Below are 27481 nucleotides of genomic sequence, written 5' to 3' on the forward strand. Positions count from 1 at the left end.
GGGTTCTGTTTGCTTGAAGCTCCCTTGTGATAGATGGGGTCTGACTGTTCTGACTCTGTGGAACAAAGGCCTGGTGCATCGGGTCAGCACCGCTGGCTCCGACACTGAGACGCTTCCACAGTTCTGGGTCAGCTGTGCATTATTCAGGCTGCTTTTACAGCAGAGTGTTTGTTCTGGTCTCAGGGTTTGTCAACTTCATCACTTTAAAGCACATGAGACAGAGCTTTAGATGGAGCCACATGAACATCCTGCAGGCTGACAGTTCTTTGTTGAACTCAACATCATCCAAGATGCTTCCCGGGGCTCCACAGGGATTTATTTTTAACCACCGCTGCATGACGCACTGTGTGCTCAGGTTATCTTGTCTCACAGTGCGACGTCAGACCATCGTTTTAGAGCCAGGACTAAAGATATCTCCACGTTTCTCCTACGACGGCCATCTTTTGTCTGGGACAGTGTAAATTATCAGCATAGAAACAAAGTTTGATTGATCAATAAGATATAGACAGAAATGCGTGAGTTGACTGTGTAATTGCAATAACTTGATGCACCAGAAGGGGGAGACAACATGCACACTCTGCAGCTTTAATGCTAATACACAGACTCCATGTTCCAGAAAGCCTAATAATAACCGCTGTCTGCTGGTATGTGTGCAGATAAATCCCCTCATCGGCCTCATGTTCGGTCACACCCAATAAAAATAAACAGATTCTAAAATGGGACCTGATACCCTGGAGTCCAATCGCCTCAACTGTCAGCTGGAGAAAACCAGGCCAGACAGCATGTTTCTGCTCCTCCTGTCTGCCACGATGTGAGGTACACCCCCGGGGCTCCCTGCCCCAGATACATCACCTGCTCCATCTAACAGGCAAAGTCACCTTGACCAGGTAGCTGCAGTTTCTATTCTGGTGCACAGAGACCTCTCACTCTGAAGACAAATCAGTGGACCGCTCCCTGACTCTGACCTGATTTCTGTTATGATATATGTATCTTTATTTTTCAGCAGTTCACAGTTTGTTTGCACAGACAGACATGTAGCTTTTTAACTGTTTAATTGCCACACCAGCCATTAAAACAGCTCATCAAAGCTAATGTTGGCCAAATCTAAACACAGATTTATCAGAATCAGAATCAGAAATACTTTATTGATCCCCGGGGGGAAATTGTTTTCGTTCCAGGTGCTCCATGTATACTCAAAAAGACAGAAATACTAATAAGGTATTCATATGAAATTGGTGCATTAACGGGTTAACAATAACAATAACCGACATGATTAAATATAAATAATACATCTGAGCTTTTTCTTAGAATTGATTATTTAATAATAATAATAATCTGAAGTCATGTGTTGACGCTGTGTTCTGATTTCCGGTCGCCGCTCCGTCAGGTGTCCGCGCTCTCCTGACGCGCTCGGTGCGTCCTCGGGTCTCTCCGGTGCTCCTCGGTGCTCCTCGGGCTTCTCCTCGGACCTCTCCCCGGACCGCTCCGCCGGCTTCCTCCTGGCTCTGTGTGGGATGTGCCGGTAGTTTACTTCACTTTCACCAACATGGAGCCTCTGGACTTCGAAGCCATGAACTTCACGGTGAAGCCGACGGCGCCCCCGCACCCGCTGTGTGAGGAGTGGAGGGACGGCTCGGAGGGCTCCGTGTTCCACCTGGCCCACATCTTCCTCTGCCTGGGCTTCATGGGCGGCAGCGGCTTGTACGGACTCCTGTACCTGTTCACCTTCCTGACGCTGGGCTTCTTCTGCTGCACTCTGTGGGCTTGGTCGGACCCCTGCTCCACGGACTCCTTCCTGTGGACCTTCGCCCTGTTCGGCGTGGGTCTGGGGCAGGTCCTGCACGTCGGCTACAGGCTGAGGAGCGTCTCCTTCGACAAGGACTTCCAGGAGCTCTACAACTGCATGTTTAAAAGACTCGGAGTGTCGCTCACACACTTTGGGAAGATAGTGGCTTGCAGTGAGGGAGACGTGCACACCCTGGACCCGGACCACTGCTTCGCTGTGGAAGGGAAAACAGCCATTGACAAGCTGTCGGTGCTGCTGTCTGGAAGGTGAGACCCTGTCTGAGTTCTTAGTAAGAGTTTTTATGTGAGCATTGCAAAGGAAAACACAAGTTCAGGAGAAAAATGTTTAAACATAAGATTATTGCACAGGATAAGGACACAGCTCTGTGGTTTAATTAATGCAAGAAAGGGAAAGGAAATAGGTTTTGCTGCATTAATCTGGGTTTAATGATCAATAATTTCAAACTTTCTCTGTTCTCCTGCAGAATCCGTGTGACAGTGAACGGGGAGTTCCTGCACTACATCTACCCGTTCCAGTTCCTGGATTCTCCTGAGTGGGACTCTCTCAGACCGTCAGAGGACGGCGTCTTCCAGGTCCAGAAACACTCCACATAAGATGGACATGCGCTAGGGTTAGCTTAGCTTCAGGGTTAGTTTAGCTTCAGGGTTAGCTTAGCTTCAAGGTTAGTTTAGCTTCAGGGTTAGCTTAGCTTCAAGGTTAGCATAGCTTCAGGGTCAGCTTAGCTTCAGGGTCAGTTTAGCTTCATGGTTAGCTTAGCTTCAGGATCAGCTTAGCTTCAGGGTCAGCTTAGCTTCAAGGTTAGCGTAGCCTCAGGGTCAGCTTAGCTTCAGGGTCAGTTTAGCTTCATGGTTAGCTTAGCTTCAGGGTCAGCTTAGCTTCAAGGTTAGCGTATCTTCAGGATTAGCTTAGCTTCAGGGTCAGTTTAGCTTCAGGGTTAGCTTAGCTTCAGAGTCAGCTTAGCTTCAGGGTCAGTTTAGCTTCAGGGTTAGCTTAGCTTCAGAGTCAGCTTAGCTTCAGGGTCAGTTTAGCTTCAGGGTTAGCTTAGCTTCAGGGTCAGCTTAGCTTCAAGGTTAGCGTATCTTCAGGTTTAGCTTAGCTTCAGGGTCAGTTTAGCTTCAGGGTTAGCTTAGCTTCAGAGTCAGCTTAGCTTCAGGGTCAGTTTAGCTTCAGGGTTAGCTTAGCTTCAGGGTCAGCTTAGCTTCAAGGTTAGTGTATCTTCAGGTTTATCTTAGCTTCAGGGTTAGCTTAGCTTCAGGGTCAGTTTAGCTTCAGGGTTAGCTTAGCTTCAGGGTCAGCTTAGCTTCAGGGTTAGCTTAGCTTCAGGGTCAGTTTAGCTTCAGGTTTAGCTTAGCTTCAGGGTTAGCTTAGCTTCAGGGTTATCATTAATGTCCCTGTATCACAGAGGATGAGACAACAGATATATCCAGTGTCGTGTGCATCACAGTGCAGATTATTAGATTATTAATCTGTAATATTCTCTGGTGTGTTGCCTCAGGTGACCCTGCGTGCTGATAACCCCTGCAGATATGTGGCGTGGAGGAGAAAGAAGCTCTACCTGCTCTTTGCTAAGCATCGCTACATCGCTAAGATCTTCGCCCTGATTGTGCGCAATGACATAGCAGAGAAGCTGTACTCTCTGAACGGAAAGGCCTTCTCCAAGTCCGGCCACCGCTACGATCTCCGCTTACCGACCTACTGTCACATGCCAGGGACCGAATTAGAAAAAACAGATGACCTGCTGCAAGTGCCAGTGCAGGGAGGAAGGGCTGCATGAGAACACACACACACACATACACTCACTCCCAGGTCGTAAACACATCACACTGACTCACTGGCTGCAGGGATGGATGTCAGCTTGGCAGTATTATCTAAAGTCCTGTCTGTCTGCACATGGCTGTACCAGGATTTTAAAACACAGAGGTCCAAAAAGTGAACTTGATGAGCACAAATGGTGTAATGTCATTTTTTTTTAAACATGCACCTTCCAAAAATTACTTAGGTCTGGATCTGGGGGACCTCTGTGGTAGCTGTTGTTGTGTGTCTGCTGTTTTAATGGAAGCACATTTGCCTTTAATGCTCTCAGTTTAGGAGGGGATGTGATGGACTCACAGCCTGTGTGGTTTAACTGAACCTAATCTAACCACAACACTACTGAGGTATAGAATGTAATTGAAATCATACCAGATATGGACACTAGGTGGCAGCACGTTGTCTGAATGTTTGGACTGGACTGTAAAGAAGCAGGATGAACCTTCCTTGATGTCTGACCGTCACCATGTTGGCAGCGTCTGAATTCACCTAAACTCCCAGTTAATCCAAGAACGGGCAAAGAGGAGGAGCTGAGGAGGAAGTTTGTGCTGTGACGATTCTTAATATAAAAAGTCTTAATGTATTTAAAACATTTTAAAATTCACCCCTATAACGCTGTTAAAAACAGTAACCATGTTTATTTCTGCTGTAAAGACATTTTAACTGGAGGTCTGTGGGGGTTGACTCACTTTTGGAGTCGGCCCCTATTGGTGGGATTAGGAACTGTAGTTTTTGGCGCTTCCACCATGCATAGCACAGATCAACAGTAATACCTTTCCAGGACAGTTTCTGCCTCCTTGCTGAACCAGCATGGACTCTAAAAGGACTTTGTTTGCGTGTTCCTACCTGTGTGCTGTTTTCTTGTTATTATTATCAGAGTGACGCCATGTTTGTCCAGCCAGAGGAAGAGACAGCCCACATTCACTCGTGATATAATCAGCAGCGTAACATGCGTTCATGGCTTTGACACAGTGTCATCACTGACGTTTCTTATAGCTCATTTTTGATGTTTCATTAAATTGCACCTTTAACTAAAAGCAGCCTTTTTACAAATGTAAATAAAAGCAGATTTGTTTCGTCACAGCTTCACCTGTGAAGAACAGATGAGGATAAATGTCTTGTGTGCTGTGGAGTAAACAGTGTGTCTGTGTTAAACTGTAGAAATAAATTGTTCCGTGTTCGACCGTCATGAGCATCGTGGATTGATTTGCTCTGTTGTCATGGAGATGGGTCAGAGTGTAGCTCTTTGTTTTTGGCTCTGCGGTGATAATACGGCCTTTTTTCTATGAAACTCAAGTTTATTTTATCAAAATATTTTATTTTATTTTGTCTTAAACTTCCCCTAACATTCCTTCTGATTAAACCTTCCATACTATAGATACATGAGCCTTTCTTGTGAATAACTGTGACTGCAGCTGAGAGGAGGGGGATGTTTGACACAATAATCTGTGCTCTGTCTCCCCCTGTTGGAGCTTTTGGGTATTGCTTCCTCCTTCCTGCCCATTTTTAGTCTCTCCCCCTGTCAGCTGTGTGGAATGTGCGACACACATTGTGCAGACCCCATCAGAGGGTCCAGCCCGTAGACACCAGCAGCGCTTCAACAGTCTCACAGAAAGCCTTCCTCCTCCTCCTCCTTCTTTGCTGTTCAGACTTCTACCAGCTGCTGCTCAATCTGTAAGTAACTGAGCTTTTTCTGTACTTTCAGTTAGAAAGTTGTGTCTGTGAGAAATGTCCTCTGTGGCTGCATGGCCGCCCCCTCCACCCCTTGTGTCTATTTTTACATGTGAGTCCTCCTGCAGCACAGCGGGCCGGGACAGAAATCACAGCGGCTCAGTGTCCCCACAGTGGGACATTCTTAGAGAATATCTGTGGACTCTCTGTGTTCTAACTGTTCAGAAGGAGACTGGAGGTCCTGTAAAGTCTCCACATTGCTGGATCAGGTGCCACAACATGAACTGCTGGTAGTTTAGGATCAATCAGGACCATTTGACTGTGTGTAATGCGCATATTTTCAATGCTTATGCTAACGTGTTGAAGTGTATTACCCGACATTGTGTTGATGGTATATATATGGGCATGGTGTCATCCAATCATGGGAGGGATGCGGTGTGGCCGACTTTCAAGGAGGAGTCTGAGGTTCGAGTCCCCCGATCCCACCAGCAGCTTTTAAATGTTCTTATTGCAAATAGCAGTTGAAGCCAACATTGATCAGCCGGATCGATCAGTGTGACCTTACAGGACCTCACAGCACGGTTGTTTCTGCTCTTTTCTGTGTGGAGGCTTTGTTTGAGCAGCTGCTGTCTCTGTACTCTGGAGCCTCCGCTGCATATTGTCACAGTTTCTAAAGGTCATTCGTGCACTCTGATTCATTCATCATCTCCCACAGCCACGTTACTTCAAGGTGACCGTGCAGCAGGATGTCTTCTACCCCCGAGCTGCCCACGCTCCTCCTCACCACGCTGCCCTCGTTCCCCTCCTCCGCTCCAGGAGTGCTGACCGGGGAACCCAACGTCACCTCCTGCCAAGAATGGGAGCAGGCGCACCACCCGCTCTTCCACCTGGGGAGCTTGTCCCTGCTGCTGGGCCTGATCATCCCCACCACCGTGGGTCTGCAAATGATCCTGCTGCGCCTGCTGCTGATGACAGGTCAGTCCACAGTCACCCCCCACCCCACCACCACCACCTCCTGCAGAAGGCATTCCTCTGATTACAGTCATCACAGCTTCAGCAGATCTTCACTCATAACTGATGCATCATCGTCGTTGTTATTATCTGCTGCATGTTGAGGATTTGTTTTATTTAAGATGGACTCCATCAGCGGAGCAGAGGCCCTGGAAGGCTCTGACAGTGAGGAGGGGCTGGGGGATGGTCAAAAACATGTTTATCTTCAAACTTGGAAGGAGAGTGGAGACAGGAAGCAGCAGGGATTATGGGAAATGTGGTTGTAATTTTCACAGATCCTGTTTTTATATTTCCTTTTTGGCACAAGCCAGCCTGCTCTCAGAGGGTTTAAAGGGACAGATGTCTGTTGATAAAGTATTATTTTAAGTTCATTTATTTATGTACTCTTTATTTGAATGTAACTTGTCGTCCTGTCGTTCCGAGCAGCAGCTGCAGCCTCTGTGCTCTGTGTGCAGGGTGCGGCCTCTTCATTGTCTGGGCGGCTCTGTACAGATGCAACCTGGATGTGATGGTTTGGAACGTGGTGTTTCTGGTGGTCAACTTCATGCACTTGTTCTACCTTCTGTACAAGCGCAGGCCAGTGAGTGGAGCATTATTCTCATTCTACCAGTCCAGCTTTTTATTCAGGCCATCGCTCTGTGTGTGTGTGTGTGTTTCATCGCTGTCTGTGGCAGGGAGCAGGGTATCCTCCTCCCGGGTTCGTTCCTGCAGATGTAAAACTCTGTGGGTGTCATCAGGGGGATCGGGTCCACGTCCTTTATGGGGCTGACAGAATCAGACCAGGACTCTAACATAATGAGACGGGAGAGCCGTCCTCCTCAGTCACTGCTCCAGCTTTGAGTGTTCTCAGTGAGAAACATATTTAACTGAGGCTCTGTCTGTGCTCTGTTAGATAAAGATTGACCGGGAGCTGCGCTCGGTGTACAAGCGGATGTTTGAGCCGCTCCACGTGAAGGAGGCTTTGTTCCAGAGGCTCACAGGACAGTTCTGCACCATCCAGACGCTGAAGAAAGGTCAGGCCTACGCCGCCGAGGACAAGACGTCTGTGGACGAGCGCATCAGCATCCTGCTGAAAGGAAAGTATGTGCTGATGGTTTGATGGAGGCAGCGTGACTTGAAAAGAATCAGATGTTTGACTTGTCTGTGTGTGACAGGATGAAGGTCACCTATCGAAGCCATTTCCTCCACAACATCTACACCAACTCCTTCATCGACTCTCCAGAGTTCAGGTCCACGGAGATGCACCGAGGAGAGAAGTTCCAGGTACGCTACAGACCGACCATGTTTGTGTTTGACTGCGCCACCACAGTCAGCTCCCTCTTCTGATTGGCAGGTGACCATCATAGCAGAGGAGAACTGTAAGTTCCTGTGCTGGTCTCGAGAGAGGCTCACCTACTTCCTGGAGTCAGACACTTTCCTCAATGAGGTGTTCAGGTACCTCATCGGCAAAGACATCACCAACAAGCTGTACTCCCTCAACGACCCCACGCTCAGTGACAAGGTGGGTGCCCCTCTGTGGTTCCATCGTGACGCCGGCTGCATGCCCCGATGCTCTTCATGACGAGCATGTCGGTGTCGTTCCAGGCTGTGAAGAAGATGGACCGTCAGCCCAGCCTGTGCTCTCAGCTGTCCATGACACAGATGAGGAACAGCATGGCGAGCACCAGCGACACGGATGACGTCCTGAACCAGATCCTACGAGGAGGCTCTGCTGGATCGTCCCTCCGTAAGTCTTCCAACAAGAAGTTTGAGGTGGAGGTGGAGGTGGAGGAGAGTCTGTGTCTGGGCTGTGAAGGTGGCAGCATGTGTTGTGGAGCTGCTTCCCGTCCCTGCAGCATGTTTCTCTGTTGGTCTCCTTGCACATCGTCACACCAATCAGCCGTAACATTATGACCTAATTCTTAAGCCCCCCTTTCGTGTCTTTGTCTCTGAATTTGAGACCTTTTACTGAGCACCACTGCAGGACTACCAGCACCTTCATATATTCACACACATCTGTGGTAGTAGGATTCTTTCCCTCTGACCGTCTTCCTCCTGTCCCGCCTCCAGCTGTGACTGCTGCCTCAGAATGAGCCATTCCCTGACTATGCTGTAAGAGCACCTCTTTTATTTTTCTCCCCACCACCACTTCCTGTACCCATCCCACCCCCCACCCTAAACTGACTGTCCTGATCCCCTCTGTAACAGTGCCATGACCTGACTCCACACCGTCACCTCTGCCTGTTCTAACAGGGTGCTCTGCTTAACCTGCTCGCTCCTTTTAACACCGGACTATCACCAGACACAGTCACCTGATGGTTCACAGGGTGAACACGGTCCTTTTAAACAGAAGCCAGGCTGGAGTGTGTGTTTCTTAGGTTTTTTGGGGGGGGTGTCAGTCAGTCAGGTCTGAAGTCATCCTGATGCAGTGGCAGCCATGAAAGGAGCGGTTTAAGTCCTCTAAATAATAAAACAGGAGCCTTCTGTATAATCTCCTTTAGCTGAGGACACACTGGACCATCAGAGGGTTCAGATCATGACACAGTGTCTGACTCTCAGATAAACCTCAGACAAATATTTGTGTATTTGTGCATTATAGGACATGTAGGATGCAGGGATTTTAGAAGACATAGAAGTCTGGATTCGGCAGGTTCTTGACTTTTAGTTTTTCTTCCTTCAGCTTTGTAAAGGAGAAACGGTATGAATGAATGAATGTACAGTTTTTATTTATAACTATGTGGACAGCCAGCCTTCACGTTTCTGCTTCCATGTCCAGCACATTCAGCATTTGTACAAAGGCTGAAGTTACATTTTTTAGCATTTTTTGTGCCATAAACACACAAAGTTATCATCTAAATTCTTATTTTCTGATCTACAGCTGCAACAATGAGTCCATGATTACAAGTTTGGAAACTTTTCAGGACGTTTTTTTTACTGGTTCGTCCATAAAATGTCAGAAAACAAAAAATCTTCCTCTCCTTCCTCTCCTTCTTCTTCTTCTTCTTCTTCTTCTTCTTCTTCCCAGCCTTCTTCAACAGACCATATTTGTTGAAACTCACAGTGTGAAAGTATCACGTGCATGAGGAGGACACAAACCAAATGTTTGTGTCTGTGCAGCACACTGGACGCACACTAAAAGCAGCTCTTCAGAGTGCTTTTATTCCAGAAGGGCGGCTCTGTTTCTATTAGGCAGAGAGGGTTTAATGCTGAAGGTAATGGAAAAACACTCACTGGGCTTTTTTTCCCCACAGTGGCTCCTCCATCACACGCTCTGTGTGTGTGTCTGTCTCTGTGTGTGTGTGTGTGTGGACACACAGCCTCAGTGTGCAGTGTGGTTCTGTGGAATTAAGTTGTGTGTGTTTGATGACTGTTGCATGTCTCATCCCTTTGTGGGCTCATCAGGTCAGTCATGGCTTGTTTTCCAGAAACGTCTCCCGGCACCAAGGCCTCTGCAAAAATGAAGCCCATAGAAGAAGGCATGGAGGACGACGTGTTTGAAGAGTCGGCTGCTTCTGCACACATAGCCAGCACTTCCACCGAGGAGGTGTAAACAGCAGGAGGAGGAAGAGGAAGAGGAGGAGACAGGAGCAGCTTGTGTAGATCTGTTGATGGATCTGAGTGTCACCGTTGTGTAGTTTGTTCATTTTACACTGTACATTTCTGGATAGTTATGTTAGCATCACTTGTACATGATTTCTGAGTGTTTATTAAGTTGTATCCTTTTTAAAATGTGCACATGTTTAAAGCTTTGGGACTTTCCACATAAATAAACATACATACGACCAGTCGCTCACTCTGTGCTTTGTTTGTGTGGTTCACAGTCAGGATGAGGTGTGATGCCCTGCTTTCTGTAGAGGTGTAGCGCCCTCCTGTGGCCATGACATGCTATTGATGCTTGAATAATAGTAAAACACATCCATACATCTGGAATAAAAAAAAAGATGTTACACCTTATTCCACATGTTGTGTTGTACAATCTGTTGGACACCTCTGATCAAATAAATCAAACTGAAATCCATCAACATGATTAGTTATACCATCAACAAGAATTAACTTATTAATTAAACAATTAAATATTTGACTTGAGGAAAACACTGACACACATTTTACTGTAATTTATCATTTCAGGCTTTTTGTCTTGCTTTCGTTTCGTTTTAACATATTCTTTAGATATGAATGGATTTGTCTTATTTGTTTTCAGTCTTCTCATGAGTCCTAGACAGCTGGAAGACATGGAAACAAGACAATATTTCGCTCAGGAGTGATTCTTCTTTGACATTTTATGGTGTTTTCTGACTGTTTAGTACTAAGTTTGGTTAAATACATTAATATTTTTATTACTATACAAATATTTTAATGTTTTTATAAATAAAAACATCATGATTTATGTCAAAAATTAAATCTAAGGTGTTGCCCTTTAAGAGCGCAGCCGTACTTGAAACTTACGTCTCCCACACAACGCTGCGTGTTTACGTCATCACAACAGGAAGTATGAGTAAGAGCACTGCTGTGTGAGCTGGGCTGTCTTAAATCAGTGTGTATCTGTAACGCGGACGCGGTTTCCCGGCCGCCAGCGCCCATGGACGCCGCCCAGCAGCGACAGCAGTAGGAACACAGACAGACAGAGAGCCGAGGCTTCGTTCCAGACCGCTCACCTATGATGGAACGGGCGATGGAGCAGCTCAACGTACAGCTCAACCGGCTGACCCGCTCCCTGCGCCGGGCCAGGACCGTGGAACTCCCGGAAGGTAACGCACACCGTGAACACACACTGATGTTTCGTGTGTGTGTGTGTGTGTGTGTGTGTGTGTGTGTGTGTGTGGACTGCCTGTCATTCAGTCATAAACAGCTCTATATATTGTTGTTGTGAAGTGTCTTTAATGTTCTGGGCTTTCCTGAGACAACTGGACCTCTGTAGGTCTTCCACTTTCCTCTGAGCTGGTGTGTCATATACAGCATGGCAGTAAGCTTTGGACAGAGGCTCAGTAGATGGACACCAGCAGTGTTTGTGTGTGATGTTATTCGTTGTTGAGGCTGGAGATGTGAGGACCCTTGTGAGGACCCCAGCCAGCTGGTCTGCACAGTCCCTCAGCACACGTCCCTGGACGCCATCAGGACGCCTCACCTCCTGTTCCTTAAGACTGAGGAACCTGCTGCCTCTGCTGCAGTGACTTTGAAGCAGGCAAAGAAGATGTTCAGCTCCTCTGCTACTGTGACGTCACCTTCAGCAGCACCGAGACTGGTCCTGTAGTTGGTGGGATGCTGTTGGGAGTCCAGGTGGTCCTCAGTCCTCCTCCTGTAGTCTGCTTAGATCTCTGTAGCCGGACCTGAAGGCGGTGTTCCTCTCTCCTTAATTCTTCTTCACCTGTTTATGTTAAAGTATAAACTCTGAGATTAGAGATTAGATTATGACTCTTTATAATAATTCAGACTCTAGTCTCCGAATTAGGAGTTTAATCATTCTTATGTTGAAGATCTTTTCCCTCTTCTGTCACTCCCTCCACAGACAATGAGACTGCAGTGTACACACTGATGCCAATGGTCATGGCTGACCAGCACAGGTACACGTCAACATTTACAAGTCTGATTGTGTTGTTGTTTTGCTCGACACCGCCGTGTGGGGAAAACATGAGTTGTGTTTTTTGTTGTTTTCTCTAAAAGGTCAGTGTCAGAGTTGCTGCTAAACTCCAAGTTTGATGTGAACTACGCCTTCGGACGGGTGAAGAGGAGCCTGCTGCACATCGCTGCCAAGTGAGACAACGTTTTTTTTTGTGTATTTTCTGTCACCGGTGAGGTCCTCTTGGCTTCTGTTTTGCATTATAAGAATGATTCACACACGTTAGATCCAGTGCGCTCCCTTTCCTCAGAGCTGTCCTTATGTAATGATTAAGGTGCATGTTCTTCCAGACTATGTTCTGATGATGTAGCTCCTTTAACACAACGTTGTGTTCTGGGTTCTTACAGCAGCCGCACGCTGCACCTACAAGCACAGCACTCCCCTGTTTTAGCAGGTTTTCCATCCAAAACTGTCTCCAGACACTCTGGTCCTGGAAAGAGATGTGCTGTTGAATTATTTACATTTCAGTGCTGCAAACCACTTACGAAGCTACACACAGGAAGACTTTGTGCCCGGGTTTTGGGCCTGAAAATGCTGTCTCTCTGTCACATTGAGCAGATTGTGCTCTCCTTCTGCAGCTGTGGGTCGGTGGAGTGTCTGGTTCTGCTGCTGAAGAGAGGAGCCAACCCAAACTACCAGGACATCTCAGGCTGCACCCCTCTGCACCTCGCTGCCAGGAATGGGTGCGAGGAAACACTCCATCTGTAGTTAGCATGTCGGAGAGCTACCATTAGCACAATAATGCTAAACACGTCCCTCTCCTCTTCCCACAGACAGAAGAAGTGTATGGGCAAACTGTTGGAATATAATGCTGACGTCAACATCTGTAACAATGAGGGACTGACTGCTGTGAGTGGACTGTGGTCCTCAGGTGAACTGTGCGACCGGCTGCAGTCGTCAGAGCTCTGACTGTTCTGTGAACCTCTTTTGCTGCAGATCCACTGGTTGGCCGTCAATGGACGGACAGAGCTGCTGCACGACCTGGTCCAGCACGTGTCCAACGTGGACGTGGAGGATGCCATGGGACAGACGGCTCTGCATGTGGCCTGTCAGAACGGACACAAAACAGTAAGGCGTCACTTTTTTGGGCCTGCTGGTGTTGCAGGCTCAGTAGGCTCTGTTGTGGAGATGCACTAATCGCCTGGCTTGGGGCTGGAGCTAGTCAGTCTCCCAAATGTCAGAATCTGATCTGGTCCATTGCATCCATGCATCACACATCACTCACACGACACAGAGCTTTCAGTTTGTAATAAGTGTAAGGGCAAATTAACCTTTGGTGGAAGTGCCAAGAAAAGAACAACAGACCTCATCATCATCACCCTGCTACACAGTCTGAAGACGCTAATGAGCAGCTAAAGCTACACAGAACTCGGAGGAAAGTCGGCCTAGAGAATCAGAGAATTGATCTGGCACAGCAGAAAAGGCGTGGCTTCGGGGTGAGCTCTGAGAGAAAGGGGCGTGTGTTTACTTTGGTAATCTGGCTGACTCTCACTGAGTTTTCAAAATCTCCTCCCCGACCTTTAAAGCACGATGTGTGTGGTTACACCCACTTAATACATGTGTGTAAGGCAGCGTCATTAGGGCGGTTGTTGGGCAGCAGAGGATGCACATGAACTCTACTATGTCAGATTTTGTCGTATGTAACTTGAGTGTGTATCTGTGTTGTTGTGTCTGCTCAGACGGTGCTGTGTCTTCTGGACAGTGGAGCCGACATCAACCGGCCGAATGTTTCCGGAGCCACGCCTCTTTACTTTGCCTGCAGGTGATCCAGAGCGCGCCCTCGGCTCTTTGATGGACTGTGTGTGAGGCTGCTGGTGCAGCTCATGTGTTGTTTTGTTGTTCATTCAGCTTTGTGTGTTTTTGTTTTTGTGTTGAAGTCATGGCCAAAGAGACACAGCACAGATCCTGCTGTCTCGAGGTGCCAAATACCTGCCCGACAAGAATGGGATCACTCCTCTGGACCTGTGCGTGCAGGTGAGCTTCTCAGCTTTGGAGCTCTCTGTATGTTCTCACACAGCTGCTGAACGTTCAGACGTGTTGTGTTTGTGTTTTTTTAGGGTGGATACGGTGAAACCTGTGAGATTCTCATCCAGCACCACAGCAGACTGTTCCAGACCCTCATCCAGATGACACAGAACGACGGCATCAAAGAGAACATGGTACTCTCAGCTTCTGTGTGACATCACTGAGGATCCCACAGTAGAAGTCTGAAGTGTGTGTGTGTGTGTGTGTGTAGCTCCGGCAGGTTCTGGAGCACGTCTCTCAGCAAAGTGACAGCCATTACCAGAAGATTCTGACCAGTCTTGCTGAAGTGGCCACGACCAACGGACACAAACTCCTCAGGTACAGATCTACTTTGATATATTACAGCTGTACTCGTGGTCTGGCTCCCTTAGAGAAAGGGTGAGGAGCTCGGTCACTCCAGAGGAGCTCGGAGTAGAGCTGAAGTGACTCGGGCATCTGTTTCGGTCGCCCCCTGGACCACTCCCTGTGGAGGTGTTCCAGGCATGTCCCATCGGAAAGAGACCCAAGCCCAGGGAACTGGCCTGGACTGGGAACCCCTCGGGATTCCTTCGGAAGAGCTGGAAGAAGTGTCCAGGGAGAGGGAAGTCTGGGTGTCTCTGCTTAGACTGCTGCCCCCGCAACCCGGCCCCGGATCAGCGGACTGAAGATGGATGAAAGTCAAATCTGTCCTTTCTGTTCTGGAGTGTGTCTGACAGATAACTGAGTCCATGCTCAGATGTTGATCCTTTGCTCCTGTCCACTCTCAGCCTGTCCAGCAGTTACGAAGCTCAGATGAAGAGTCTGCTGAGAATTGTTCGTATTTTCTGCCACGTGTTCCGCCTGGGGCCTTCATCACCCAACAACGGCAACGACATGGGCTACAACGGCAACAAGACACCGCGCAACCAGGTCTTCAAGGTCAGTAGGTGGCGATGTGATCCGTACAGAGGTCTCCGTGCCTCAGAGTGATGCTAAGGTTCCTCTCTGATCTCCGCCCGCAGCCTCTGGAGCTCCTGTGGCACTCCCTGGACGAGTGGCTGGTGCTCATCTCCACAGAGCTGGAGAGGAGCAGGAAGAACCCGTCCTCCTTCTCCTCCAGCAGCGAGATCGCCTCCCTGCTGCTCAAACAGCGCGAGGGTGACAACGCCATGACGGAGCTCCCCTCCCTGCTGGAGGCGGACGGCGAGGACGTCATCTCCATGACGGCCAATCGCCTCAGTGCCGTGATCCAGGCCTTCTACATGTGCTGCTCCTGCCAGATGCCACAGGGGTCGGTGCTGCGCCTCCCTCTGGTTTGACTTTGAATTTTACCGACAGAAATAAAGATTCTTTCTGCTTCATCTTGTAGAATGACGTCCCCCCGCTTCATCGAGTTCGTCTGCAAGCATGACGAGGTTCTGAAGTGTTTTGTCACCAGGTGAGTTCATGTGGCTTCTCTACCTGGAACCACTCACTTACTTTGTCTCACTTGTTTTTTTTTTTAAATCAGGAATCCAAAGATCATCTTTAACCACTTTCACTTCCTGCTGGAGTGTCCAGAGCTGATGTCACGCTTCATGCATATCATTAAGGGCCAGGTAAGGCTGAATACACACAGGTCTGATACAGGATCACTTCCTTCTAATTTAAGCTACTTATCCACGCATTTATTTTAGTTTATTTTTATTTTTTATTAATGATTTTATTCAGTAAAATCCATCTATTTTTATTATTCTCATTATTTTTACTGCCTACATTTTTTCATCTTTTAAATCTTTTTGAGAAAAACTGGAACAATTTCCTCAAAGTGGATTAATAAAGTGTTTTATTTCTGATTCTTCAGCAAAAAAAAAAAAAAAAAAAAAGAGCTCCACTATATATAAAATAACAACAGAGTAGAGAGGCAGAAAATCATCATCGCTCACTTTTAAAAGTTCCACCGATGTTTGGATTCAACATCTTTGGTCTTCTTTTTATTGCACATATTGTTTAGATAATTATCTTGAGCCAAATCAGAAGAACAAAAAGGAAACGTCCTGATGATATCCTCTGTAAGCTCGTCTGTATGACAGGTCAGTTCAGCCACGCTGTCAGAGCTCTGCTTGTTCTCCTTAAACCTGCCGCCATCACCCGACTCTGACGCCTTTGTCTCTGCTGTGTTTACCTCGTACGCGTCCTCGGAGACTTCATGGAAAGTGACTTTGAAAGTCCCCTTTAGGATCATCGAGCAGTGTTACTTTCACTTGTCTTAAGGTTCATTTATACAGCTCCATAAATGTTAAGTGCCGCTCTGAGTTGTGTGCTCTGCGCTCACTCTTCAGTTTTCATATTTGAGCTGCGGTGTTCGAGGCTCGTTACCCTTGGATTATGGCTCGCCTGGGAGCAGGCCCTTGTTTTAATTACAGACTTTAACCTGGTGAATTTGATTTCATCTCCTGATTCCTCTCGGTACACCCCGCAGCCCCGAGGGAAAATCCTTTCTCTCTGTCTCTTCTCTCGCTCTTCCTTCACTCTACCTCTGGTGCTTAGAGAACAAAGGCATACATTATGCAAATAGAGCCCAGCCTCATCTCTGTATTACAGATGAGCGTTTCAGCATTGAAGGCTTTTCCTAGCCGTCAGTTCAGGCTGCAGTCTGAAAGTTGAAAAGACAGGGAAGTGGTAATTAGTTTAGGAAAGTGCAGTGCAGTGGATGAAGTCTTGTTTTCCTCCTCAGCCCTTCAAGGACCGCTCCGAGTGGTTCTACGAGCATCTGCTGTCCGGCCAGCCAGACTCCGACATGGTTCACCGCCCTGTCAACGAGAACGACATCCTGCTCATCCACAGAGGTACAAACCGTCGCTAACACACACTTCATGTATACATGTATAAGGAGCTTACTTTGTAGACCACCGCTGGGTTTGTGGGGGTTTGAATTTAGGGTCGAGACAAAAGCGTCTGTGGCCGCGCTGTGCTAATGCTAAAGTACATCTTGTTTTTTTTTTGGTGTTTGGACCATTAAGATGGGTTCTGTATGTCACAGGCTGCAACCTGAAGCGTCAAAAACAAGATGATTGCAGTTCTCCTCATGGCCTCTGGGGGCTGGCTCCAAATGTGAGTCAATCCTCACAGACCCACATGTTAAAATGTCCAACTTTTAAAAGTCACGCCCTTAATTATGGAATATTTTAGTATTATTAAAACAAAAAAATCTCCCACTCAGTTGTTTCAGTCTGGAGCCCCTCCCCCCAGAGGCCATGAGTGGAACTGCAGTTTTCTCAGGCCTGGATGTTGCTGTGCTTTGGCTACTGATGTTTGACATCACGTTGTCGTCTATAGCTGCATGTTGTGGGAGGTGACTATCAAGGAAGCAGCGATTAGTCTGTCATGATGTTTTTCAGCAAAACCTTGAAACAAGTAGTGGAGACCAGGAATCCCTTCAGGAGACTTAAGCCTCCAGGTGCACAACAATCTGACGTAGACGTTTCATTCACAGATTCTATATTCAGGAGTAGCTGTGAAATGGTTTCTAAATCCACCAACGAGAAGCTCAAACAGGGCATCGCTGTTCGCTTCCATGGAGAGGAGGGCATGGTGAGTTCCTCTGGGCAGGTGGATGAGCAGCTCTCTCCAGCCACATGTTTCCTCACATGTGTGTATGTATTGTGTGTTTTCAGGGTCAGGGTGTGGTACGGGAGTGGTTCGACATCCTGTCCGGTGAGATCATCAACCCAGACTACGCCCTGTTCACTCAGTCTGCTGATGGTACGTGGAGCTTTCCGATCAGCATCGTGTGTGTGTCAGGTCGTCTGAAGGTGTTTGTGTGTGATCCACAGGTACAACCTTTCAGCCCAACAGCAACTCCTCAGTGAACCCGGACCACCTGAACTACTTCCGCTTTGCGGGTCAGATTCTGGGTCTGGCCCTGTACCACCGACAGCTGGTCAACATCTACTTCACCCGCTCCTTCTACAAACACATACTGGGTAAGAGGCACAGGACGGCCATGTTCCCCGAGGTTTAGTGAAACTGGAACACACGTGCATCTAATAAAACATGGAGGTGATGGAGACACTATGGAGGGTTTGCTAGCGGGGTCCACCTACAGTCTGATGAAGGCTATGGTCTGTGTAAACATATTGTACACACACATCTGTTGTCTAGCAGCCGAGGACACCGGCAAACTCCTTCAAAGCTGGAGCTGCATGTTAAAACACGTCAACAGAACTATCATCAATTAGCTAGCATGTTAGCTCCTAGCTAGCATAAACTTTACTAACTGGTCCAGCAGTAACTGCGCCAGGTCCCCGTCAGTCGGGCCTCCCTCCTCGTCTTTGTGTGTGTGCGTCTCCCGTGGTAACAGCTTCGTTGCTTTGCTCTCTCTCTCTGGCCGTGTGTTCAGTTTGGACGCCACTAGTTCCAGATAAATGACGGAGTGGATTTAAAGTATGGACTCCTCACTTATTTCAACACTGTCTTCGGTTTATTCGCTGCTTCAGCCATGACTTTGAACTTTGCTGCCAACTCCGTTTGCGGATGTGACGTATGTCGTAAAGTAGGAAGATGTCGTAGTCCTTTTTTTAGGTACGAATTCCTGCCGGAGCCCACAGTTTCCTGGTGCCAGTGCAGAAACAGACACTCTGGAGCAGAGGCAGAGGTGTCATTCACTCTGTTGGGAGTGATCATTGTGTGGATATCAATTTTTTTCATGTTCTGCATCCACTCTGTGTGTGTGTGTGTGTGTGTGTTCTTCAGGTATCCCAGTAAACTACCAGGACGTGTCGTCCATCGATCCAGAGTACGCTAAGAACCTGCAGTGGATCCTGGACAACGACATCAGTGATCTGGGTCTGGAGCTCACCTTCTCTGTGGAGACGGACGTCTTCGGAGCCATGGAGGAGGTGCCGCTAAAACCTGGAGGGACCAGCATCCTGGTCACCCAGGACAACAAGGTCAGACACACACACACACCTCAGACATATTCCAAGTAAATTAGAGGATGATATGGATTTTCTGAGTGTTGGTAGTGAGGTAGAGCATCAGTATGTGAAGTGTATAAATGATCCAGACGATCTTAATGAATGGTTGGCCGACCAAGAAGAGAAATACGTGATATCCTGACTCATTTAAGCCATTTCAGACAGACCTTTTGAATCCTGGAACCCCCCCCCTCCCCCGGTCCTCTTCTGCTGAATTAAGATAAGATAAGATAAGATAAAACTTTATTAATCCCGAAGGAAATTCTTGTGCCAGAGGTATCAAGTTACATTAAATGCAGTATTTTCATTTCAAATGACTTTTTGTGTGTTAAAAGTCTGCGAGCTTTAGTTATGGACTTAAAAGTTTGGAGTATTTCTGTGGTGTCATGCTGCAGCAGTGTGGCTGAAGTTGTTGTTAATGACCATTCCCCTCTAGCATAGTCGGTCTCCTGTGAACGATTGATCTCTCTCATTGAGCTTTTTGCCTGGAGAAGTCCTAATTAGAGGGCGCAGCGCTGCATCCTTCCTGCAGATGGCACTGTTTCATAAAGCAGAGAGCAGCCCGGAGGTCCACGCAGAATAACTATGTATGAGCTCTGTCGGCTTCTAGCTGTCCATCATTGTTTCTTCAGGACTTTGATCTGTGCGTGTGTGTTTTTCCCAGGCCGAGTACGTCCAGCTGGTGACAGAGCTGAGGATGACTCGAGCCATCCAGCCTCAGATAAACGCCTTTCTTCAAGGATTCCACACCTTCATCCCCCCCTCGCTCATCCAGCTTTTTGACGAATATGAATTGGTAAGTCGCCCTCCTCCGACCTCCCCGTCTTTCTCTACTTTTCTTCTTCCTCCTCTCATCTGTCAGCTTCTCCTCCGTGCGTCCTCCTCGTTCCCTTCAGCCTGACACCGTTCAGATGTGATGTGGGATTGATTAGCCATGTCTGGTGGGGTGGGAGGAGGCGGAGGTCACCTTGGAGCCCCCTCTGCTTGTGTATGGATCAATATGTAGCATGATGATTATTTGTTGTACATGCCTTCATTGTAGTTGTTTTAATTCACAGATAAAGTTTAAAGGTTTATATTAATCCTATTGATTAAAAATCTAGAGACAAACTAACAGAGCTCACTAATAAGTACTGTGCATCCAGAAAGCTCATTTAAAACGTGCCTCTGGGCTGTGTTCACACACCAATGAGCTAAACTCTTCCTTCATGACTACAAAAACACACTGTAGTCTCACATATGCCGCCCCAAATACTCACTGAGCCACCAAATGTGGATTAATCCGCCGCTGAAAACAGGAAACCACTGTGTTTTTAGGAATATTTGAGTCAGAACAGGCTCCAGGCTGAGGAGAGAAGTACAGAGAGAAGAATTCTCTGCAGACTAAGAGCTAATGTTTTGTCTAAAATTGGAACAATGTTTGTTTAGATCACCACCAGAAAGGAGCGGATCATATCACAAATCAGATGCAGTAATAATAAGTGCAGATAAAAAAGGAGGATCTGTAATCGGATTACCAGTTTAAAGTCCAAACACGGTTGTGTGTTATAGGTGGATTAACACTAACAGTGTGTGTGTGTGTCTGTCTGTGTGTGTGAGCAGGAGCTGCTGCTGTCGGGGATGCCAGAGATCGATGTGCAGGATTGGTGCAGGAACACCGAGTACACCAGCGGCTATGACCCTCAGGAGCCCGTCATCCAGGTGGGCCCCTCTTCCACAGCAGCAGCCAGCATGGACTGAATCCTCTAAGGCTGCTGCACACAGGAGGATTAAAAAAAAAAAACATGGGAGACCAGCGACATGACGACAATTTCCACCTGTGTTTATAATCTTCTGAACGCACACGCTGGATGATTGTAAGACCACACACCACGCTGGCGCTGCGGCCACTTAAACTCCTGATAATCCCATAATTTGGCCCTAACATGCGGTTAGTGACACTTCCTGGTCTGCCTTGCCCTCATTGGCTGTTAGCTGCTGTCCAACCAGATGTCGTAAATATCAAACTTGTTTGAAATCAGGGAGGTTTTACCTGCATCGGGAGCAGTAAGGCGATCATACTGACGTCGAGATTATTTGGACCAGTATTTGGCTGATGGTCGCCTCTCTAGAATGTGGCATAAAATCCTGTAATGTGCAGCCAGCTTAAGAGGAAAAAAACAGGTTTATGTTCCACCTGATCCATCGAGGACTCCGCCTGTAGGCGAGGAGTGAAAGCAAATATTTATGTGTCAGACTTTAAAGAGGAAGTGACTGCTGCTCTCCTGGATAAGTCTGAAGCACACAGTACACTTATATAAGAGGTGTCATCCAACATTAAACTGATGCCTTTTAATTTAACTACAGATTAGCTCCCAGAGTCTGACACGCTGCAGTCTTTACCTCTGTGTGTAGCAGGTTGGCAGCCAGACGTGCCCACATGTTGGATAACCTGTGTGTGCGCTTTGTTGTTGCAGTGGTTCTGGGAGGTGGTGAAGAGCCTGACTCAGGAGGAGCGGGTTCTGCTGCTTCAGTTTGTCACCGGAAGGTTGGTCTGCTCTGGTTTCACACTGCATCTGTCAGTCATACAGGAACACGTGTGGGATGTCACTCCTTCCTTCCTTCCTCTGTCAGTTCCAGGGTTCCTCATGGCGGCTTCGCTTACCTGATGGGAGGCAGCGGTTTACAGAAATTCACCATTGCTGCAGTGCCATACACCTCCAACCTTCTGCCTACCTCTAGCACCTGGTAATCTCTCTCATGTATTTTATAATCTGACAAAAAATGTAATTATTTTTTGTATTTTTTGGGATGAAAAATTTAGAAGTGACTCTGTTCTCACCCGAACAGGAAGGAGTTTGCATGTTGGATTTTCAAAGTAAAAGCCCCAGCTCATTACAGAAAGATATCAGACTGCTTTGAAGCTGGATTTGGTATCAAATAAAAACACAGAACAGATTTTAAACCACTCTTGGGTCAGCTTTAAAGCTTCACTTACACACCCTTCACTGAGCGACACTACTGAACACTAGAGGGCAGTGTGTCCCTTCAGTGTTGTTGGCGTCCTGACACTCTGATGACAAAGTTGAAAAGCGAGTAGGGATTTGTGCATGGATGGCAGGTAATGGATGCTGTTGCAGTTTCTCAGCCTGGCTCTCTTTCCCTCCTCTGCAGCATCAACATGCTGAAACTCCCAGAATACCCGAGCAAGGAGGTCCTGAAGGATCGGCTGCTGGTCGCTCTGCACTGTGGGAGCTACGGCTACGCCATGGCGTGAAAAAAAAAAAAACAACAACATCCCATCGGGTCCTGCTGCTCGGCTCCGCAGGCTCATCCACAGACGCTCTGTTTTTGTAGTCAGGTGCTGCTTTTACTGGACAGATAAAGGGAGATTTTAGTTTGTAATTAGAGAGCTGCTGGAGAGGCACCGCAGAGGGGACGGGTTCAGGGAGGAAATCTGAGACATGTATGCAAATGCTGGTTTCATAGTTTATTTGTACTGTTTAATTCATCCATTTATTTAAGAATAATCTCCATGTACGTGTCTAACATGTCGGTTTACTGGATGTCACAGATCAGGTCAGTTTAAGGAGCCTCCCGGGCTGCAGGTAGGGCTCAGTGATACAGTTTACAGCACACTCCTCTCTGCTACTTACAAAAAGCCAAAACAGCTCCACCCCAGGAGTGAGCCAGGGTCCGTCGTCATTCGTTGTGAGACACACTCCTCGCCCTCTATCAGCAGAGTGGGCTTTGAGACCTGTGGTGTGAGCAGGAGAAAAGATGACACCCCCCTGTTTTTAAAAAGCACTCCAGCCCTCCAGCCCTCCTGCTGAGCCCCCTTCTCGCCTCTGGTGTGCACTGGAGTGTCTTTTCTTGGTGATGCTCGACATTTTGTGTCATGGTTTTGTCTTTAATCCCTGCTGCACCAGCTCCTATCTCCTTTATAAAACAGTTTTCTTACGGACCTACGAAGTAAACTTTAAAAGCTTGAGTTCACAGTACGCGGCCAAAATAATGGGAACAGCTGCATTCCAGCCATACGTGATACTTGCCATTCCAAAAGTAGCTAATTACTCTGTGTTTTTATATCTGATATTATAAGTTTACATGAGCTGGAGGTGAAGCACTTTAACCAAATCCAAGACGAGCCCACGTTCTGACATCCAAATCCCAGCTCCAGCTCTGTCCTTGTAGCCCGAGGCTGTTTTTTTTTTTTTTTTTTTTTTTTTTTTTTAAAGACACCGTGACGTGACGGCAGAAACGTCTTTCACTTTATCAAATAACTGGCTGGATCAATATGTGCACAGCAAACACAGGCGAGCCTGTGAATTACTGCAGGTAGCGTAAACATCTTAAAATGAACGAGCGCAGGTAAAACTGTTATTTTCCCCTCGGTGAAGGATCACTGGCTGTTTACCTGCACACACACACACACGCAGAAAAACTTCTATCATCAGTTATTTTTCATATAAAACACAGTTAAGTGAATGCCAAGTTGTTTATTTGTTTGTAAATGTGTTGAACGTGCTGTCAGGCCAAAGCTCACTCCGTTTGGCCCCTTTAGGCCCCCGTAGCATGTGTCATGTGATTGTTTCTGTCAAATTCTGTCATTTTTGAAGTACTTGATGAATCAGAAAAAGTCTCCATCAGTGACAGATGACTGTACATTTGTCTCCATGACAAGTGCACTACATGGACAGAAGTATGTGGACGCCCATTCAGCCACGCTGTCTGAGGAAATCCTCACAGAGTTATCGTCTGAATCCTCACGATCAGCTCCGAAGCTGCAGCAGTCAGTCAGTCAGTCAGTGGAAGTGTAGAAACAGAAGTCATTGATTGATTAATCAATCATGGACTATGAATCAATGATGCAAACAATCATCCTCCTCCTCCTCCTCCTGCAGACGAGTGTCCATTTACTTTTGCTCACATAGTGTATTTGGCTCAAAGTGCCATAAAGTGGAAGCTGGAATCCTGTGAAATGTTCTGCGTCGTGCTGAAAGGGACGAGGACGGATGTGTTTTCCTTCTGGTTGTTTGTACAGGAAGCATCTTATTGATTTCATATTTCATACTGTGTCTCAGTATTGTTATGAATTCCTTTGCTGAAGTTGTTTTTTTTGTAAACAGATGTTAATGTTTATTGTAAATGGAGCCTTTCTACATTCTGCTGTCCTCGGTATCAGATGATGTATTTTACCTTCAGATGTATGTTGTGCTTTGAGCTTTTACCTAATAATAATAATAATAATAATAAAAGGTGTTTTTTATAACCCTGGTGCTGCGGTGATGCTGCCCCCCCCCCCCCCCCCGAGCTGCAGAGGCAAACATTAAGACTGAGCAGCAGCAGCAGCTGCAGCTGCACACACACACTCTGAGCCTGGACGCACATATGCGGCACAGCGTGAGAGCTGCGGCGGGTCACCGGTTCACAACAACAGGTGCCCTGCTGCTGCTGCATCCACCTGAACGGTGTTCAGCATCTGCTCCGGCCTGACGGCACATTACACCGGCTGCGACCTTTCGCCCGGCTTTCACCCTGCTACACAAAAACATCAGAGGTCTAGAGCCACATGGGGACAAGGACACACACCGTGTAATGATAATAATAATATTAATAACATTTTGTTTGTAATAATGTCAAACACACACATATGTTTCTAAGCTTACTCCTCACGACGATACCTGGTCCCCATGGCAACACACCCCCCCCCCTTTTCCCAATAATGGACTGCTTTAAACACAGGATGCTTGCCATGGCAACAACTTCCTCACAACAGCAGTCTGGCATTGCCATGGCCACAGGTCTTTGTGCTACCTGTGTCCTGCTGGCTGCCGGAGACGTCAGACAAAACATCCAAAGGCACGCTGACATTTCAGCCCAGCGCAGAGGACACCTGTATGGATCCTCTGTGTGTGTGTGTGTGTGTGTGTGTGTGTGTGTGTGTCTGATCCAAAGTGTGTGTCCCACAGCGACCACTGTTAGTGTAGTGAGCCATTACCTGCACTCTCATTCTGTCTCTATAACAATATGTGTGTGTCCCAGAATTCTGAAGCTGAGAAATGATGTGTGAAGAGCTGCAGTTCCCTCCGCAGCCTCTGGGGTCTAAGAGTCAATCAATCCTCACAGACCTCTATGTCAAAATGTCCAACTTTACATGAGACATAAACAGATTTGGTCTAAGCGTCCATCCATGGTGAATATTATGAGGGTTGACAAGATGGCGGAAGCTTCGAACGAACTGCTTTTGAATGAAGGTTCATTGAGTTCATTGATGATATTTGATGAGCTGATCCTATCAGTGTTTTGCCTGACGACTGCTCTGCTACCAGCTGGAGGGTTTGTTAAACAGAAAGGTTTAAAGGCTGGTGTCTGCCTCATGAACCCAGACCGGAACCTGGTTTAGGGAAAAAATCCTCCTCGGCTCGTCCTCCCATTCTACTAGATTGTACAAGCAGACCAGCACTCTGAGATCTGACTGATCTGAATATATGGGACTAACAGATCCTGCAGGTATGATGGAGCCTGGACTTTAAGGAGGAGAAGTCTATACTCTGGATTTTACTGGAAGCTAAAACAGGAGAGATATGATCCATCTTTCTGCTTCCTGTCAGATCTCTGCATTCTGGATTAGCAGGATTAGCAGGATGTGCGGGATTAACGACTGAATCCCTGAATCCGTGTAAGGTTGTTGTGGGTCTGTGGTGTGTGTGTGCTGCTGGATCCCATTAGCTTAATGAACTGTCCTCACAAAGCAGTTTAGCTCTGATGACTTTGATTTACTGCAGCGTGTCACCTGGAGTCTGGACATATTTAAGTGCACTTCATTAAAAATCCAGCTTTATTAACCAGCTTAATCTAGCTGTTAATTAGGTGTTTCAACACTCCCTGCCTGGTTCTCCGTCAGCAGTCAGACTGACCCGTGCTGCTTGTTATTCATGTGTGTTAAAGACACATGACGGAGCAGCAGCTGGAATGATGCGCCGGTGCAGGTGATCCACTCCCTGTGCTGGAACTCCAGCTTCTTTATCTGCTGCCGGAGGTTTGTGCTGATTGCTCCGTGTCTCTATGACAGAGATAGATTCACTTCTGCAGATTTCCTCCTGTGGAGTTATTGCCTCTGCATCCACACACACACTGATTACATCTGTTCAACCCTCTGCTCTCACACTCAGGAATACATTCTGCTGCTGCTCGACAACAACGGCGCACTGTTCCACTCTGCAAAACACCTTGGCTGCCTCTGCACTCACCACCTTTCTGCCTCTTTCTTTTTTTTTTTTTTTATTGTGAGACACATCCTCAGTATTCTGTCTCCACTCCCAAGTTTCTGTCCCACTTAATAGTCACTGCAGTGGGAGCAAGGAGGGGAGGGGGGGGGTCTGGTTCTGATTTTAGAGTCGAGGCAGTTTTATTTATATAGCACAGTTTATGTACTGGACAATTCAAAGTTCACTTCACAGAATTAGAATAAAAACATAATTAAAAAGGAAAAGAATAAAAGAAAATGAATTAATATTGTTTTTTAAAATGAATTCATTAATTCATTTAATGACTTAATTATTAATTTAATCATTCTTATTTTTTTAATTGAATTATTTTAATTAATTAATAAAAAAAAAACATAACAGATTTACAGAGAAGGTGCAGTCCCATCCACTACCTAGGAGGACCTATACTGGAGCCAGCCACCAGGGGGCGATACTGATGTTTGGGCCTCGCTGTCAGGGTCAGACAGGAGCGATCAGAACCAAACATGTCTGCGCATACAGTGCCGAAGAAGCCGGAAGTAAGTACACGGAGTAGTACAAGCAGGAGAGAGAGAGACGTCCGCGCAGGAAACTCGGACACTTGAGACACATCCTGAGCTTATTGGGACTAAATCTGCTGCTGGGATTGTTTGATTGTTTGTTTGTTTGGCGCTTTGGGGGTCGGACTTGGCCTTCACTTCCGTTGATGGACCAACGGCTGCTTCACCTCGGAGGACAAGATTTCATCTCAAAGTGAGTTATTTCACCTGGAACAGGCCGCCGCGCTGGGTCCACTGACGTTATGACACTGAAGGGTTGTGTGTTTGTGTGTTTGTGCTGCTGACGGTTCTGCTGCTAGCTTGTAGCTCCGGTGGATTGTTGTGTTGTGTTGTGTTGTGTTGTGTTGTGTGTGTGAAGTGTAACAGTTCATACAGATTCTCATATGTTCTCATCCTTCTCACTCTTCCTCTTCCTCCTCCTCCTCTTTGGCCTTTTAAAGATGTTTGTGTTGAAGTTGCTAGCTCCATCTTTGTGTAGTACCACTTTGCACCGCTAGATGGCCCGATGAGTCATTATAATACAAAGTCTGCCCTCACACACAGGTGGTGTTTGCAGCAGGTTTTTAACCCCACCTCTTGTCCCTCAGTCCTCAGTCTTAGTGCTCTTCGGTGGAGCAGGCTGCAGACCTCACTGCTGCTCACCAGGACGGGGCTGCAGCCCTCACTGCTGCTGCTCACCAGGACGGGGCTGCAGCCCTCGCTGCTGCTGCTCACCAGGACGGGGCTGCAGCCCTCACTGCTGCTCACCAGGACGGGGCTGCAGCCCTCACTGCTGCTGCTCACCAGGACGGGGCTGCAGCCCTAACGTGCTTTGGCATCCTCGTTACAGCGGCGGCTTTCACTCATTAGCTCAGAGC

At 47.2% G+C, this 27481-nt stretch overlaps 3 protein-coding genes across 5 annotated transcripts; all 3 read left to right on the forward strand.

The window, feature by feature from the left end:
- Nucleotides 1-734: 734 nt before the first annotated feature.
- On the forward strand, nt 735-23930 carry popdc3 (popeye domain cAMP effector 3). 3 transcript variants are annotated; one of them, XM_028424720.1, is made up of 5 exons: nt 735-887; nt 1388-2052; nt 2271-2379; nt 3303-3606; nt 23235-23930. In XM_028424720.1, exons 2-4 carry the CDS (start codon nt 1547-1549, stop codon nt 3579-3581), a joined length of 894 nt encoding a protein of 297 aa, XP_028280521.1. In that variant the 5' UTR covers nt 735-887; nt 1388-1546; the 3' UTR covers nt 3582-3606; nt 23235-23930. The 3 variants fall into 3 exon arrangements, with proteins under 3 accessions (XP_028280521.1, XP_028280519.1, XP_028280520.1); XM_028424718.1 differs by lacking the exon at nt 23235-23930 and having other exon boundaries at nt 3303-4800; XM_028424719.1 differs by lacking the exons at nt 735-887; nt 23235-23930 and having other exon boundaries at nt 1357-2052; nt 3303-4800.
- On the forward strand, nt 5130-10065 carry popdc1 (popeye domain cAMP effector 1). Its single transcript, XM_028424717.1, has 8 exons — nt 5130-5290; nt 6003-6262; nt 6754-6878; nt 7191-7378; nt 7453-7561; nt 7632-7799; nt 7883-8024; nt 9703-10065. Exons 2-8 carry the CDS (start codon nt 6034-6036, stop codon nt 9825-9827), a joined length of 1086 nt encoding a protein of 361 aa, XP_028280518.1. The 5' UTR covers nt 5130-5290; nt 6003-6033; the 3' UTR covers nt 9828-10065.
- Nucleotides 10935-22091, forward strand: hace1 (HECT domain and ankyrin repeat containing E3 ubiquitin protein ligase 1). The gene is made up of 24 exons (XM_028424716.1): nt 10935-11025; nt 11784-11838; nt 11939-12028; nt 12473-12577; nt 12668-12743; nt 12831-12962; nt 13574-13656; nt 13772-13868; nt 13952-14053; nt 14131-14237; nt 14666-14816; nt 14900-15168; nt 15247-15315; nt 15388-15475; nt 16594-16705; nt 17353-17450; nt 17534-17621; nt 17693-17842; nt 18612-18808; nt 19500-19631; nt 20438-20536; nt 21292-21362; nt 21449-21562; nt 21989-22091. Exons 1-24 carry the CDS (start codon nt 10935-10937, stop codon nt 22089-22091), a joined length of 2679 nt encoding a protein of 892 aa, XP_028280517.1.
- Nucleotides 23931-27481: the final 3551 nt, after the last annotated feature.

The sequence above is a fragment of the Parambassis ranga genome, chromosome 16 (genome assembly GCF_900634625.1).
Source record: "Parambassis ranga chromosome 16, fParRan2.1, whole genome shotgun sequence".
NCBI lineage: Eukaryota > Metazoa > Chordata > Actinopteri > Ambassidae > Parambassis > Parambassis ranga.

Coding starts and splice junctions, on each gene's coding strand:
- hace1 (XM_028424716.1), top strand. CDS start 10,935: ATGATGGAACGGGCGATGGAGCAGCTCAACGTACAGCTCAACCGGCTG. Junction 15,476..16,593: donor TGCATATCATTAAGGGCCAG/GTAAGGCTGAAT, acceptor TTTCCTCCTCAG/CCCTTCAAGGACCGCTCCGA. Junction 21,563..21,988: donor CTGCCTACCTCTAGCACCTG/GTAATCTCTCTC, acceptor CCTCCTCTGCAG/CATCAACATGCTGAAACTCC.
- popdc1 (XM_028424717.1), top strand. CDS start 6,034: ATGTCTTCTACCCCCGAGCTGCCCACGCTCCTCCTCACCACGCTGCCC. Junction 6,879..7,190: donor TTCTGTACAAGCGCAGGCCA/GTGAGTGGAGCA, acceptor GTGCTCTGTTAG/ATAAAGATTGACCGGGAGCT. Junction 8,025..9,702: donor CTCTGCTGGATCGTCCCTCC/GTAAGTCTTCCA, acceptor CTTGTTTTCCAG/AAACGTCTCCCGGCACCAAG.
- popdc3 (XM_028424720.1), top strand. CDS start 1,547: ATGGAGCCTCTGGACTTCGAAGCCATGAACTTCACGGTGAAGCCGACG. Junction 2,053..2,270: donor TCGGTGCTGCTGTCTGGAAG/GTGAGACCCTGT, acceptor GTTCTCCTGCAG/AATCCGTGTGACAGTGAACG. Junction 2,380..3,302: donor CAGAGGACGGCGTCTTCCAG/GTCCAGAAACAC, acceptor GTGTTGCCTCAG/GTGACCCTGCGTGCTGATAA.